This window comes from Onychostoma macrolepis, chromosome 25, assembly GCF_012432095.1.
Source record: "Onychostoma macrolepis isolate SWU-2019 chromosome 25, ASM1243209v1, whole genome shotgun sequence".
In the NCBI taxonomy this organism is placed as follows: Eukaryota; Metazoa; Chordata; class Actinopteri; order Cypriniformes; family Cyprinidae; genus Onychostoma; species Onychostoma macrolepis.
Genome location: NC_081179.1, coordinates 598781 through 615387, shown reverse-complemented (window position 1 = coordinate 615387; position 16607 = coordinate 598781). Strand labels below are relative to the sequence as shown.

At 41.3% G+C, this 16607-nt stretch overlaps 1 protein-coding gene across 12 annotated transcripts in view; it reads left to right on the top strand.

The window, feature by feature from the left end:
- srpk2 (SRSF protein kinase 2) overlaps nucleotides 1–16607 on the top strand; it is a 47767-nt gene that overhangs the window by 29316 nt on the left and 1844 nt on the right. For 7 of the 12 annotated variants that reach the window (XM_058766650.1, XM_058766655.1, XM_058766654.1 and 4 more), the window contains 11 exons: nucleotides 1160–1247; nucleotides 1328–1434; nucleotides 3611–3776; nucleotides 3858–3883; nucleotides 4471–4738; nucleotides 7121–7900; nucleotides 7997–8097; nucleotides 8186–8293; nucleotides 8370–8439; nucleotides 13467–13559; nucleotides 14173–14265. In XM_058766650.1, coding sequence (XP_058622633.1) covers nucleotides 1160–1247; nucleotides 1328–1434; nucleotides 3611–3776; nucleotides 3858–3883; nucleotides 4471–4738; nucleotides 7121–7900; nucleotides 7997–8097; nucleotides 8186–8293; nucleotides 8370–8439; nucleotides 13467–13559; nucleotides 14173–14265 — 1900 coding nt within the window. The remainder of the gene's footprint in view (nucleotides 1–1159; nucleotides 1248–1327; nucleotides 1435–3610; nucleotides 3777–3857; nucleotides 3884–4470; nucleotides 4739–7120; nucleotides 7901–7996; nucleotides 8098–8185; nucleotides 8294–8369; nucleotides 8440–13466; nucleotides 13560–14172; nucleotides 14266–16607) is intronic. The other 5 variants (XM_058766652.1, XM_058766661.1, XM_058766651.1 and 2 more) reach the window with 3 other exon arrangements.

Here is a 16607-nt window from a genome sequence, read left to right as displayed (position 1 = left end):
TTCCTGGCTGTCCTAGAAGGAGTTATGGTTGACGAACCCAGCTGTATAGAGAGGTTGTGGTGGAGTGATGGGTTGGCTGAGACCACAAGCAGTTCTGTCTTGGCAAGGTTGAGCTGAAGGTGATGGTCTTTCATCCAGGCAGAAATATCTGTCAGACAGGCTGCAATGCGAGCAGCTACCGTCGGATCATCTGGTTGGAATGAGAAGTAGAGTTGAGTGTCCTCAGCATAGCAGTGATAGGAAAAGCCATGCTTCTGAATGACCGATCCTAATGATGACATGTAGATGGAGAAGAGAAGTGGTCCAAGCACTGAGCCCTGAGGAAGCCTAGTAGCAAGAAGTTGAAAAACCTCAACCCTCCAAGACACCTTGAAGGACCTACCTGAGAGGTAAGACTTGAACCACTGGAGTGCGGTTCCTGAGACGCCCATCTCCATGTGGATGGACAGGAGGATCTGTCCATCCATTTACACACAAACTGACCTCCTGATGAAACTTTCAGATGCCATTTTTTTTTTAGCTCAGCTGTCACTAAATCAAATGCACAGTATTGTTCATCTGCAATATTTGCCCACTGGTTATTTAATCTTAATTTTATTTTTTTTCATTTGACATTTTCATTAGTAACAAGCCTCCACGAGTGTTGATGCTTGCAGTTGCCAAATATCAAGAGTTTTAATCCCCCAATCAGAGCTGTTCTTTTAAATGGCACAGTGTTATGGTTAATCTTTCCAATCTAGCAACCATGTTTGCGATTGTGGTTGCTAAATAGATGCATTTACGTGGCCTTGTTTTTTAATGTAATTTGGAATATGAAGTTAATAATAAGAAATTCACAGCTTTAGCTTTTGAGACAATCTTTCACCAGACTTCACAATGTTGAGACTGGGTTTATTTATATGATATGCTAAATCATAATAATAATAAATAAAAAGTAATTAATCAGGAAATTGGTTGAGGTCAATTAAACCATGCTTATGAGTAGATTTGGTCTTGATCCGTGGAAGTGCAATAATTATGACTAAATGGAAAAAGTCCTCAAATATCAGATATAATCGTGGTTCTATATGTTGAGCAAAACCGCAATTCACTCAGCAGTTCTCAGCTTTCAGACACAGTTGTACACATGCCTGTCTCTCTCTCTTTGTCTGTCTCTCAGGTGCGTGAGACTGATCCTGATGATCCTAATAAGGACATGGTTGTTCAACTCATAGACGACTTCAAGATCTCAGGGGTGAACGGGATTCGTATCCTCACAGCCTGTGTGTGTGTGTGTGTGTGTGTGTGTGTGTATAAGTCAGTGGTTTTCTTTAACTCTGGTTCTCAGACGTGTGTATGGTGTTTGAAGTTCTTGGTCATCATTTGCTCAAGTGGATCATCAAGTCTAATTATCAGGGTTTGCCGTTACCCTGCGTCAAGAGCATCATTAGACAGGTAATCATGCACATCACGCACACTTCCCGAATCCGTAAACACAGGTGTCCAGGATCCAGACAGCATCAGCATGTTTTCGATGTTTCATATTCAGCTACCTGGAGATGCTTTGAACCAATGAAATTTCACTGTGGGCGGAGCTACAAGAATCTGAACACAAATGACTGACAGAATGCCCTGATAGCCGCATCCCACTTCAGAGGCTGCGTCCTGCCAAGGTCACAGAGGTCGATCTGAGCGTCCTTAAATTGGACGGTCATGTCTACGGAGGATTGCTCTTGTCGCCTAGCAACTGTGAGAGCTGCGGTTGGCGAGCGGCAGGAACATTTGTACTGGACTGTTTTAAAAGTGATATTCAACTGTCTGAAAACAAAGCAGGCTTCACAGCCTGTCTAAATATGTTCACTTTGGTCCATTTATTTAATCAAGTACTTTTTATTTCTGTTGCGCTTTATACAGTGCAGGTTGTTTCAGATTTACAGTGATAAAAAGGAAATGAGAGATTCAGTGATGCAAACACTTCTGAATCTGCAGCTCTAAAAAGACAACAGTAAACCGTTGAAGTTGAACCGTTCAGTTGAAATCAGTTCACCGTTGATTCAGTGTAATTCAATCACTCTGTAAAGTCCATCAATTATGGGATGAGTTGAATTAATCTATAAAGCAGCTCTGGTGAAAACAGTGATGAATCGTCATCCAGTTCTCATCCAGTAGTGTCCGTGCAGTCAGGATACATTTTTTTTTATTTTATTTTTTTTACATAAAGTACAAACTATCTATAAAATCTCATAAGTAAGATATGTCAACATTTGGGCTGCTTTAAAGTGTTTTTTTGTTGTTGTTTTTTTTTTGTAACGTTAGATATCTGGTTAAGTTGAAACCCAATACTTATATTTAAAAGTGCATTCCAGCATTTTCTCTCAAAAAAAAATAAAATCCTGTCATCATTGGCATGCAGTGAATCTTGGAATAGTCTGGGCTGCAAAAGATCCATCTGTTCTGGAAAGGAAGGAAGCATTGCAAGGCCATATTTGAAGCAGCTGTGACGCTTTTGGTCCTCAAATGCAGCCTCTGAATTGGGACGCAGTTACAGTCAGCCAGTACCTCCAGTTAGTTCAGACCTGCCAATCTGTGAGCATTTTGACCTCAAAGCACGCTGGTAGGCTTTGCCACTTTAAACTACACAAAAACATGGTGACGCCTCTGTCCACGCTCAGTTCTTAAGCAACAGCAAAAGATGAAGAGTTCAACCAATCAGAGCGTTTTTTTATTTTTTCGGTTTTGCGTTTAAATAATTTCTGTGTGTCTTATTTGTCTCCAAACCGGCTGTTTGTGTGTGTCTGTGAGTCTACGCACTGACTACGCATCCCCACTTAAAATTAGCATTTGAAAAAACAACACATGCCGAACATCTTGAATGATGTGTTTCTAAACCTGTTGTCCAACAAAAGAGAACATTATAACATACTAATCGACATCTGTCGAATATTAGAAATAACTTTTGTGATCTGATGTGGATTCTTATCACAGAATGACACAGAAATGTATATTCTATACTGTAAAAAAGGCTAAGTTGAATAGCAATAGATGATAAATATACTTCATTATTATGAAAATACCCGTGGTGGTTTTAAGAACACAGATAAACTATACATTGTCATAGTCGAGTGTTTATTGTCTTAATGTTTCATAATTCATAAGCATTTGTATCTTCTTTTATTCATTTACAACGATAGCTGGATGCCTTTGGCCATATTAGGGATTTCCTGGAGCGTCATGATTTCTATTATTTTTGTTATGCAAATGTGGATTTTCTGTGTGAGTGTGCCCTCTGGTGTCCAGTGTGAATGAAACAGACATTACATATTTTCATAGCACTAAATAATGGCCAATCCGTAAAAATAATCCTTCTCTCAAATTAAATTTGAAGTAGACATATGATAATCCATATTTTTCTACAGTGTACAGAAGTTTTTGGAGTTTTAATTACAGTGTACTGATGTACTGGAGTCTTTTTAAAATAGCGTTTTAAATAGCAAATTACCCCCACCCAACCACAGAATACAACATTTGGCATTTTCAGCGTGAAATCATCATTTTGTTTCCGTGATGAAGTGATGGTCCAGTGTGTTCTAGACTCACCTGTGGGACGCATATGTTTGTGGTTTGGCTGCAGGTTCTGCAGGGCCTCGATTACCTTCACAGTAAGTGTAAGATCATCCACACGGACATCAAACCAGAGAACATCCTCATGTGTGTGGACGACGCTTTCGTGCGCAGGATGGCAGTGGAGGCCACCGAGTGGCAGAAAGCTGGAGCTCCGCCGCCGTCTGGATCTGCTGGTATTCTGTCGTTCTGATTTGTGAATGATGATCAATGTGCTTGGTGATGTTCTCACCGTGTTTCTCTGTGTTTGTTCGCAGTCAGCACGGCTCCTCAACTCCAACAGGTCAGTGAAGCTGTCATTCTCACACACACATGCAGCTGTTTTACTGAAGAAAGCAGACAAATGACCGCCATCTTCAACACATCAAAAACTCTAGTTTGCTGTGTAGTTGTAAATTACATGCAAGCAGGGGCGTCAGACAAGGGGTAATAGTGGAAATGAGAAACAGGGGCCCTTGGCGAGGAGGAGGGCTATAACGATATACTGATTATTAATATTAATACGATTGATGAGGTGTTGTGTTGTGAGGGGACCACCCCCTTGGTTGTGTGACGGGGGCCCAACATTTGGTGCTACGCCCCTGCATACAAGAATATACAACTTTGATCTGTAGATATTTGTGATGCACATCAGTTTTTACAAAACTGAACCAAGCCTCCTTAGAAAGTGAGTTTTGATGATTAAGAGAGCATGTCGTGGGATCCGCAGTGTTATTAAGAGCGGCCAGCGGCGTGTAGGAACTGTTGTAGCTGCACTGAATAGTGACTCCGCCGAGCAAACAATCAGAATTCAATCGCTGAAGTACGAGAGGCTGAGTGCATGAAGCGTGTTTGTCTGAGTTGTCTCCTGTGGTTTGGCGCCTCCTGCAGGTGGGGAAGATCTCCAAAAATAAAAAGAAGAAACTGAAGAAGAAGCAGAAGCGGCAGGCGGAGCTGCTGGAGAGACGCATGCTGGAGATCGAAGCTCTGGAGCGAGAGGCGGAGAAGCAGAGATCCGGCGGAGCGCCAGACGCAGCACACGGTCCCGGTCTGGCGCTGGCGGACAGCGAGGATGATGAAGAGGATGATGAGGATGCAGATGAGGACGAGGAGGCCGAGGGAGAGAAAGAGCGGCCCGTCAGACTCACCAACCACACATGTGAGTTCAGTACAGATGTCATCTTTTATAAAAAGGAGGTGTTGATGATAGCGATCCCTTGGTTTTAGGAATGTAAACACATCCTGCTTCCCTAGACCAAACATCTTTTTTAATATTGGAAACATCTAATTGTCCCTGTGTGATCATGTATGTCGCTGTTGCTCTCTTTTCAGTCCCTTGTTTAAATGGTAGATCATTTGTTCCTAAAGCAGGATAATTTCACATAAACACTACTCTGTCTCCAGTGTTCAGCGTTTGAAGCAACGCTTCCTGTTCACATTTTTGGCCAAAAGCAGATGAAGATGGCTTAGTTACTGTCAGTGTATAGCACTAGTTTATAATGGATAAACTGCTAGTGATGATCAGACGATCGGATTCTCTGGTCAGGACTCCAGCTGCTGCATGTTGAACCAGTTGAAGTGTGATTTGCATTAGACTGCATTGAATCTTTTGTTGATGAATCAGATCAATCTTGTAACTCTTCAGAGAGGTTTGTCTCCTTTTCTGGGCAAAAGCATCCAATTCCATTAGTTTGTTCAGAAGATCTCTTCATTTTGTTGTCAAGCTGTTCTATTTTTGACTTTTTTATGTTTATTATGTATGGCTGTTGTGATGGTCAAGTCAAGTCACCTTTATTTATACAGCACTTTTAACAATATAGATTGTGTCAAAGCAGCTTTCCGGAATTAAATAGGACAATAGTAAACACTCAATTTTCAGTTAAAGTCAGTTCATTATTGAGTTCAATGATGTCATCATCCATCTCAGTTCAGTTCTAATAGTATCTGTGCAATCAAGTCAACGATATCGCTGGAAATCAAGTGTCCCCAACTAAGCAAGCCAGAGGCGACAGCAGCAAGGAACCAAATGGACAGAATGGAGAAAAAAACCTTAGGAGAAACCAGGCTCAGTCGCGGGTGAGTTCTCCTCTGGCCAGACGAACCAGCAGTTCACTTCCATGCTGCAGCAGAGTCAGATTGTGCAGAGGACTCATCTGGTTCCGTGGTCTTGTTCTGATGGCTGTCTAGGAGACGAGGTCTTCACTGGGCATCTGTCTCTGGGGTTCATCTAGGTGTCCTGGTCTCCGCTGACGTTCAGGGCTGTAGAGGTCATCTCTAGGTGCCGATCCACCATCGGATCTGGATACGGACTGGATCTGGTGGCTACTAGTGCTGTGATCGATACGACAATGTATTGTCACAGAGATTTGATGATACGAGTATTGATAAAGCCGTCCCTGTATAGATATTGTGTCACGAGTGCAGCAGTGGACCGTGCTTATTTTAAAATGGAGTAGAAAAAGTGCAAGGTTTCTAAAAAATAACGAACAGAACATAATATATAGGCTACAACAAGGTTTAATCTGGCCTCAGAGGAACACAACTGGGTTGCCTGTTATAAAGAGATGTAATCCCCGAAACAGAGCTTCCCACTTGCGCAATATGGAATTATCTAAGTGTGTTACTTATCTTTGTCAATCTGGCAACCATGTACACACACTCTCTCCACTGTGGATAAACGTGCTTGCTTGCTGAAAACACCGGCTAGCTTGCAGTTTAGCGATCTCCACTTCAATATTCTGTTCTCAGAAAAGTGTAATTCATCAAGTGTTAATTTATGAGAGCGAGAGAGAGAGAGAGAGAGAGGCTGTATGTATGAATTACCATTGTTTTGCCGCATTTCTCTATTAACAGTGAAGCTGTGACTTTAATTCCTTTAGAAACAATGATGTTACCAGCTCCTTGTTGAGAAAGATAATGTAGCTCTTGAGCGATTAAGCTATTTTATTGATAAAATTGCGGGGCAGCGCTAAAAAGTTTGTGTTGCTGAATGTGCGCAGCGTGATCTGTGTGAGTGACTGAGTGTGTGCGTTAGATACAGTGAAGACAGTGCATTAGTTTAGAACTCTTCTCATTTTTATTTTTATTTTTTAGATGTAGAGAGTGTGTTAATTTGTGCAATGACAACCAACCAGCAATGTAAAGATGATTTTTTAATATATTAATATGAGTACATTACAATATAAATTTATTAGAATGAGTACATTATTATTTATGGGCTTAAAGGGTTACTCCACCCCAAAATGAAAATTTTGTTATTAATCACTTACCCCCATGTCGTTCCAGCTAAATAGGAAAAGGATCTGCCGCCCACAGTTGATTTTGATATTCTAGGCATTATCAAATGGCCAGTTTTGAGAACGCAGTGGACGCTGGTGTTTTCAGAAGGTCCCAGAAACTCTCTGAACTGACAGATCGTCAACTTTCTTTGTATATTAGTAGTTCTTTGCAATAATGAAGACAACACAAAGTTTGGTTGTGAATTGTTTTTTGAGTTGATGGCTGTCTAAAACGTTTCCTCAAAGATATGTGTCTGTCTCAGGTGCGGAGCCGGATCAGGATCAGCAGGAAATAGAGGAGAACAAGGAAGGTTGTGACATCCTTCCCACCGCCGACTGTCCTGCTGAAGAAGAGTCACACACACGCACACACACTCCACCCGGGCAACAGGACACTCCCGAGAACAAGGACGAGTGTGAAAACTCAAAAGAACAAGAGCAGGATGGAAATGAAGACGTGAGAGAGGAAGAGGAAGACGAGGATAAAACAGAGGATGAGGAAACGGAAGCCACACCCACACCCTCACAGAGCGCCGAGGACGAGCCGAAGACACACGAGTGTCCAAACGAGGAAGAAGCAGATCCACCTAAAGAGACGATAGAGAGACAAGAAGACGAGGAGGAGGAGGAGGATGAGGAGGAATATGAAGATGAAGAATCTGATGATGAGGATGAGGAGGAGGAGGAGGAGGAGGCAGAGGATGAAGGCCAGGAACCATCCAACAAGGACCACAATGACGCCTGTAAAACGAACGGACACGTGATCAGGTGTGTGCAGGAGCGTCTGTCCTCGCCTCTGCTCTGCCCTCTGGTGGAGTCTGAGATCAGCACGACTGACCGCGACGCTTCTGACGCCTCGTACGAACTTTTCAACGGAGAAACCACACTGATGAATGGAGCGCGGCACCGCGGTACCACGCCACGCTTCCCCGAGCTTCCTCTGGATCCCGAGCCAGACGACTGCGAGCACGACGAGGCCCAGGCGCTCAACACCGACCGCAGCCGAACGGTGTCATCGTCCAGCACCGGAGACACGCCCAAAGGTCAAACACACTTCATTCACACATACATACACGACTGCTGTTTCCTTGAGCGGGTTAATAAGCTCTCTGTGCGTCTGTCTGTCTGTCCATCTGCAGTGAGGGTCAGAGCGGCCGATCTGCTGGTGAATCCTCTGGATCCGAGGAACGCAGACGTTCTGAGAGTCAAAATCGCTGATCTGGGAAATGCATGCTGGGTGGTAAGATGCCCTACAGAACACTTTGACTGTATGATTGTAAATACCTGTGTAAGGCTGGACGTGAGCTGTGTGATCAATGCGTTTCCAGCACAAACACTTCACGGAGGACATCCAGACGCGGCAGTACCGCTCCGTCGAGGTGCTGATCGGAGCGGGATACAGCACTCCCGCTGATATATGGAGCACGGCCTGCATGGTGAGCATCTGACCATCGAGCGTCTGCCGCTGCCGCTGCTGTCTGTCACTGAGTCTGATCTGTCTGTCGTCCACAGGCGTTTGAGTTAGCCACTGGGGACTATCTGTTTGAGCCGCACTCTGGTGAAGACTACTCCCGTGATGAAGGTACTGCTCAGCCGCCTGCGTTACGCTTCCTAATGCTCAGAATGGTGTAGAGCTCATACTGCACACCGTAAACCGCTGTCTTCAACATGTTTGCCATGACCCTTGATTTTCTACAAACAGCTTTTTTATGGCTAGGGATAGGGTTAATCGGACAATGTCACGATTGATTTTACAACACTACATGTTCACTGCTCTGGAATCCACGAACGAGACTGACTGACGTAAGACTGGATTCAGAGGTATCAGAGGCACTCCTTAAAAGGGGTCCTATTATGCTTTTTCACTTTTTGAATGTTAGTCCGTGTGTAGTGTGTATGTCCGGGCATAAGAAAGTTACAAATCTCAAAGTCCACTCCAAAGGGAGATATTTCATTTTTTTAAAATTAGTTTTTCAAGAACTACAACGAACGGCTCGTTTGGACTACAGCGCTGTTTTCTGGGTGTTGTGATATCACAAAGCAGTCTATTAGAATATCATTAAAATAAATCCCGCCTACGGATATTCGATTGGTTGGGGGTGGAGAGAGGCGAGGTCGTGGATAGAATGCTTGGTTAAGTGCATCAGACAAAATGACGAAGAAGAAGAAGTGCTGCTGTAGCATCAAGTTTTCGCAATTTATTACACACGCACCTGAATAATTATGTATGTAAATATGTATGTTACAATTATGAAAAAGTTTTGGTAAATTGCTGACAGTACAATACTGGACAATGATGTAATCTGCAGAATTTACACTTCAATTATGAGACTACAGTGTTTCCCATACATTGATTTATTTGTGTCGGCCCGCCACAATATCAAAACTGACCGCCACAAATAGATTTTCCAAAAGGCTTTGACTTCGTTGAATAAACATGAGCACTGCACGTTTCAAAATCGAAACCCGGTGCGGGTGTTTTTATATCACTGTATTTCTGAAGGAAACCGACTGTCTTCAGAAAATTCTGGATGTCATTTTCATTTCATCTTGCGTGTAAAGTCTGATAAAGCAGCGTTTGTGTACAGCGTTTCCAGGGAAACCTCGATCTCTCCCGCTACAACAGTGCCTCCCGCTGCATATTAATTTGCATATATATGCCTCCACAAATAGTGTAACTCTGTGGGAAACACTGGATAACAGTTTCACTGCAATTCATGTTATAATGTTAGAATTAAAGAACAATAAACATAATACACTACCGTTGCACTTATCTGTACATAGTAAATGCAGTTATTTTTAAGCGGTTGTTGACATCCTATCAAAAACGTGATTTAGCCACAAAAAACAACAATAACGTTACCATTCTAATATGTCTTGCAATATCCGTGCGTGCAAAGGTTTTGCGCGATTCTCTTATTCAATATTCTGGGGGTCTGACTCCGGCTCAAATTGTTATGGCAATATTGACGCTATCCTTAACTATACCGGAGCAGATGGAACTTGCTGCTTTGGCAAGGGGCGGGGCAGTACTGAAACACCGTCTAAGCTGTTCGCCAATCACAACGCACTGGGACAGCTAACCAATCACAACATATTTCGTTTTTTGGAAAGGCAGGTCTTCATCAAACCCGGAACTAATCGAGCCGTTTGTGCCAGGTGTCACAGGTTCGTGGTCTATCAAACACGCACGAAGAGGAAGATTAGGTCAAACAGTCTTTAATTAATCCAAACAGGGATAATACACAGCAGGCAGGCAGGAGACACACGTATAACATTAACAATACCGGACCACGACAATCTAAACGGACTAGAACTAAGTAGGGTTGCTAATGAGGGACAGACAGGTGAGGAGGATAAACTAATGAGGAACACAGCTGAACTCAATGACACAATCACAGTTGCCAACTCTCGCGAGACAAATAAGCAACCGCAGCTTCAAAAACAAGCCCAAAACAAGCCCAACATTTTTTTGATGATTTATTATCATCAATATTATTTATTATCAATTATTTATTACCAATAAATGAGTCTGCAACATATTAAACTGAAACCACTCTTTTATCTGAAAAGCAAAAACAGAAGCTATTTTAAAAAAATTAGCAAACTGCAACAAAAGTGGGATCAAAACTCGTCTCCATCACCTGTGAGCAGAATAGGATTGGAGAGATGGAAAAGGAGAAAAGCACAAGAGCTTCAAAGGGGAGCTGTAACATAGCCACATATTTATAGCATAAAATATATATAAGGGTCATTCTATGGAAATGTCAATTTTTCTGTCCCTAGCCTTTACAGAAATATTACACTTGAAAAACACTTGGTTACAATTTTTTTTTAAATATATTTTAAAATGAAACAATGTGTTATTTGAACAATTACACCTTCTTGAGGCATCAATGTGGCAATATTTGTTTTTAATTAATTATAAAGAATTCCAAGCACCACAAAACTGCTCGTCACAGCCATGTACACTGTACAGAGGGAAAGTGCTGTATTTTGAGGTCAAAAACAGGTTTTTCTTCCATTTAAAATAAAATAATGTATACATAACTATCAAATAAATGACATAAAAAAACAAAATGCCACATAAATAGATATAATAGAATAGAATAAATAGAATAATAAATATTATAGAAAAATATAAAATATTATATTCAGTTATATATTCAATTATAATATATATTATATTAAAAAGAAAATATTATATAATAATATTTAAAAATATTATAAAAAGATAAAAATCATTAAGCTGTCATTTATGTGTATTCGTGAAGTCAAAAGGTAATCTAATAATGTGGTTTAAATGTTAAAAAAAAGAAATACATTTTAAGACATCTTGCTATACCAGGCTATTCGAACCAAATGTATTTACTCAGTATTAGGATATGACTACTTGTTTTTTATTACAGCCCGTGATAATTAATACATTACAAAACATTGTAAAAATTAGGCTAAAAGAAAGTCATCCCACTCCTCTCGTCTACATCACAGCGTCACGCTTCTTTTGAATGTGATTTTTCTCCAATGAGGGACGGAACATATGGCAAATTACGCTACAGCACTTATATTATTGCACTTATATTATTACGCTACAGCACTTATATTATTGCACTTATATTATTGTTGGCTATTAACTGTGAGCAGACAGAGTGTCAATCAATGCATTGGAGAATACAGGCGAACATAAATAAAAAAAAACGAAGTTGCTTATCAGATTTCCCTAACAAGCGACCATATTTTTTAAAATAAGCCCAAAAAACCGCAACCCGCGACCAGGGATTTTTCCCCGCGACTTTACAAAAAAAGAAGCCCAAAGTCGCGTATAATACGCGGACTTGGCCACTGTGGACACAATCAGACAATGACGGAAAACTAGGTCACACAGGGCTCATGGTAAATGAAAACACAAACACAAAACGTCCATGAGTGTGACACCTGGGGCCTGTACCATGATGGTGGCTGAACTAACTCAGGGTTACAGGATTAGTTTTGAGTTGACAAACCCAAACCAGTCCAATCCAGCTTTGTTGGTACCATGAGGCTGATCATCAACTTTCTCTGTCAACTCAGGCTTGATCCTGAGTTAATGGAGCGCGTGCACATGAAAGTGTGACATCATTAATGAACAGCCAATCACATGCCTTAAAACTATGATTCACTTCTTGTGAGAGTCAGTGCGAAGATTAAAAGATTGAACAATATGAAGAATTTAAACACAGCAAGATGAAACAATCTATCCTTGAAAGAGGAAAACTTAAAGAAAACATCTTGCCATATAAGTGCGTATAAGTAAAAGTTGTAAAGTTAGTTTATAGAGTTGATAATATGTACAGGTATAAAACACTTAAAATCCCAAGCTCATATGTAGTCATGTTTAAAGCTATTGATTAAAAAATATTTATATTGCATATTATCTATATGTTTACATTAATTTAAAATCAAAGCTTAATAATTAGAATTAAACTAAGCTGGTTTGAGTAATGGATTAAGGGTATAATAATTGTATAAATAATATAAAATATCATCTCTAAAAATCAGATGATTTTATCTTTAAAAATGTTTTACTGTGTAGCGTCCTTTAATTTGGAGTAAGAGAAACTGGGGGAGTGGCTTTATTGCGTCAGACATGTGTCACTTTGCTTGAAGCTGATTGGTCAAATTTGGGTTTGCGATCTCTAACTCAGAGCATAAGCTGCCCGGAGCAGGTTAGCTGTGGAGCGTGAGTTACTATGGCGATGAACACTGCTAAAAGCCAAGCCACTTTCATGGTACCTAAAACCCAGAGTTGGTGCAAACTAAACCGAATCTTACCTGGCTAGCAGCTGAACCGGCTTCACGGTACAGGCCCCAGGCTGAGGAGAGAGGTGTTGTAATAATGTAAATTATGCGAAAAGTAATGCGTTTTGCGAAGCACCAAGCATGAGAGCATGTTCTAGTACACCCCAAAACAAAATCAAGACTTTGTAAAAGAGCATAATAGGACCCCTTTAACAAGAGAATTAACAAGAATTCTGTGATCGGTATAATTTTTTAACACTATATTGACTCATTTTATTTTTTAAACTTGGATTAAAATGGCAAAATATTTACCAGATTGTCAGTTCAACACTGATGTGAAGCAAAGACCAGCTGACTGGACATGATCCCGCTAATCATACGATTACTGCATAAATAAGTAAATGGACATGAGATATTGATGTCAGCATGAATGATTTTATTATGTGGAGGAAGAGACAACGATCAATTATACAGTTCATTAGAGCACAGAATGGCACAAGTGACCAATCAGAATCAAGTATTTCAGGCCCTTTCTGAACTACACACGCAACATGACGAGATCATGCTTGAAAACAACGCGTGTGCAGTACGCTATATGCCATTCTGAACACAGCCGCTTCTGTCATTCACTCTGTCATCTTGATTCTGTCCTTCGCTGTCACTCAGGATGAAGCTGCAAGCTTAGCGTAACTGTTAGCATTCAGAAGTCAGATCGTGTTTAGTGTGTTTTTAGCTGATACTAAACTTCCGCTTTCTCCCTTCTGATCTCTTCCTCCGTACTTTCCCGTCTCGCTTCCCTCTTCCCCTCCTCTTCCTCTCTCTCTCCTGTAGATCATATAGCTCACATCATAGAGCTTCTTGGCTGCATTCCTCGACACTTTGCTCTTTCTGGAAAATATTCCCGGGAATTCTTCAACCGGAGAGGTAGTGTTAGAGACAGAGGGAGGACGGACGCGAGCGCTGCCGCACACACACACGGAAAGACTGCAGCTTTATGGCTTGATGTTAGAGGGGTCATGAATTGAATTTTCACTGCTTTACATTGAGTTTTTTCACCAATTTTCCAAATATATGAAAATGATTATTTTTCATCCTCATTTTCACTCCATTTCATTGGGCATCGTCTCTATAAGAAACGGCAGCAATCATCAAACTGCCGGGCTCTGCTGTAGGTTTCAATGTAAGATATTGAGAAAAACTGGCCACATAATTAAGAAAAAAGACAAAAACATATAAGAAGTAGAAGGATAAGCTCAGTTCTTAGAGGTGCAGTTTGTGCTGAGGCATGAAGCTTGCAGTGTGTTTTTATTGTAGAATAACCTCTTATATGTGCAAATATCAGTTCCATTTCATGACCTCTATAATGATAATCGGTCCTGCAGGTCTAATCTGAATCGGGCTGGTTTCACCCGGACATCAGACCTGTGTGTGTGTGTGTGTGAGCATCCGTCCTCCTGCACCGCTGCATGAATAACTCATGTTGTGTGTATGTGTGTGTGTGTGTGTGTGTGTGTGTGTGTGTGTGTTCGGGGGTCAGACCACATCGCTCTGATTATGGAGTTACTGGGAAAAATCCCCCGCAAGATCATCGCAGCTGGAAAATACAGCCGTGAGTTCTTCTCAAAGAAAGGTAACACTGACAGTCTGGCATCCGGCTCCGTCGTTGAGGAGCTTTCATTCACTTTGTCAAATGGTTCGGCTCAGAGGCCTGTTTTCTTCCGTTCTGTCGTCAGATACAATATAATAAATGATACCGGATTGGCCGATTTAAATCACTCAAATATATCGCACAATTAGGGATGTGTCACAATTCAGTCATGCAGTCCGTGACGGACAGATCGTTCACAGTTGGGCAGGACATCCAAACGCTCGCCTATCCTTCATCGACCTCAAATATGGCTTTTGATCTAAAAGATATATGTAGTAGTAGCAACTTTACATGGCCGCTCAATCTAATGTTAACCTAGTGCGCTATTGCAGTGTTTGTGTGGAGTGTGGAAGCTGGACCGTAGCATGACCGATGCGGTCACCTGCTCTTAAAATACTCTCATTTCTGGTCATACAGATAAGAGTAATGCTTCAAATGAATGACTACTAGTCGACCAGAAAACTCTTTAGTCGAGGGCAGCCCTAATATTTTATATATAAATCTAACATATTTTTCCTTAATATATACATGTATGTGTGTGTATTTATATTTACTAGGGCTGTCAATTGATTAAAATATTTTATCGCGATTAATTGCATGATTGTCATGAGGTAACTCGTGATTAATCGCAAACTTAATCGCACATTTGTATTTGTTCTAAATGTACCTTCAATTAATACTTTTCAAGTTTTTAATATTCTAATCAACATAGGCATGGACAAATATGGATGCTTTATGCAGATGTATGTTTTTTATTATTGAAACCATAGTCAACACAGAGCATGAAGACTAGACATGTTTCAACGGTCATGGATGTTTTTCAAAGAACTTGTTCATGTCTATTAGACACATGAAAAAAAGAACATAGAAAACCAGGTTCCCATCACTTCTCTTTCTTTGCACTGAGCATTTTACACAAACCGGTTTACATTATTCACAGGACAGGGCAGATAATTTCTTCTGAACATGCAAAATGTACATTTATTATTTATTATTAGATTTGTTTGCCTCTCTGAATGAATGATGAGTGAATCATTTATATAGTGCTTTATTGTGTATTGATGTACACCCAAAGCGCTTTACAGTCATGTGGGGGGGGTCTCTCCTCAACCACCACCAGTGTGCAGCATCCACCTGGATCCACAGGACACCGGCGCCAGCGTGCTCGCCACACACCAGCAACAGGTGGAGAGGAGAGAGAGATAGAGCCAGTCAAGTGGATGGGGATTATTAGGAGGCCATGATTGACAAGGGCCAGTGGAGGGAATCTGGCCAGGACACCGGGGTTACACCCCTACTCTTTACGATGAGTGTCATGGGATTTTTAATAACCACAGAGAGTCAGGACCTCGGTTTAACGTCTCATCTGAAAGATGGTGCTTTTTGTCAGTATAGGGTCCCCGTCACTATACTGGGGCGTTAGGACCCACACAGAGCACAGGGTGAGCGCCCCCTGCTGGCCTCACTAACACCTCTACCAACAGCAGCTAGTTTTCCCAGCAGTCTCCCATCCAGCTACTGACCAGCTCAACCCTGCTTAGCTTCAGTGGGTGACCGGTCTTGGGCTGCAGGGTGATTCATTGGTATATTTGACTGTTTCTGTTGTCAGACAATGGAATCAATATGAAACAGTGACTGAAACACGACCCATTAAGACTACATAACCAGCTCTCCCTTCCAAGATGTTAATCTGCATAAAAATAATCTGCAAAGGGTCGGTCTGCAAAGTTGCAAAGTTGGCAACACTGTGCATCTCCATTTCTCCAACTACGGGCTAGGCCACGGGTCAAACAGAAAATGTAACTAATATATACATAATAAATATACACAGTACACAAAAATATAGTATGTAAACAAACTTTTATTTTGAATATGATTTTGCAGCCCTAGTCACAATCATTTACACGATAAAGCCACAGAAACACGACTGATATCATCCAGTCACCATGCTGTGTGATTCATTCTCCCTCTTTAGCTGGTTCTTTAGGTCAGTAAGATGAATCTCCCGCCATTACCGGAGAGTAAACTGTAATCGCTGCTATCGATGAGCTAACAGCACTGAAAGTGACTACAGCGGCGGTTTGCTAATGTGGGCAGGTCTTACAGTGATAGTGTGTCTTGCATTAATAATGTGTTTTTTTGATGTACACAAGTAAACAATCAATAACTCAAAGTGAATTACAAGCAGTAATAATGTGGGTGGGTCTTGCATTAAACATTGATAGTGTGGGCGGGTCTTACAGCTATAGTGTGGGTGGGTCTTGCATTAATCATGTGGGTGGGTCCTACAGTAATGATGTGGGCGGGTCTTACAGTAATAGTGC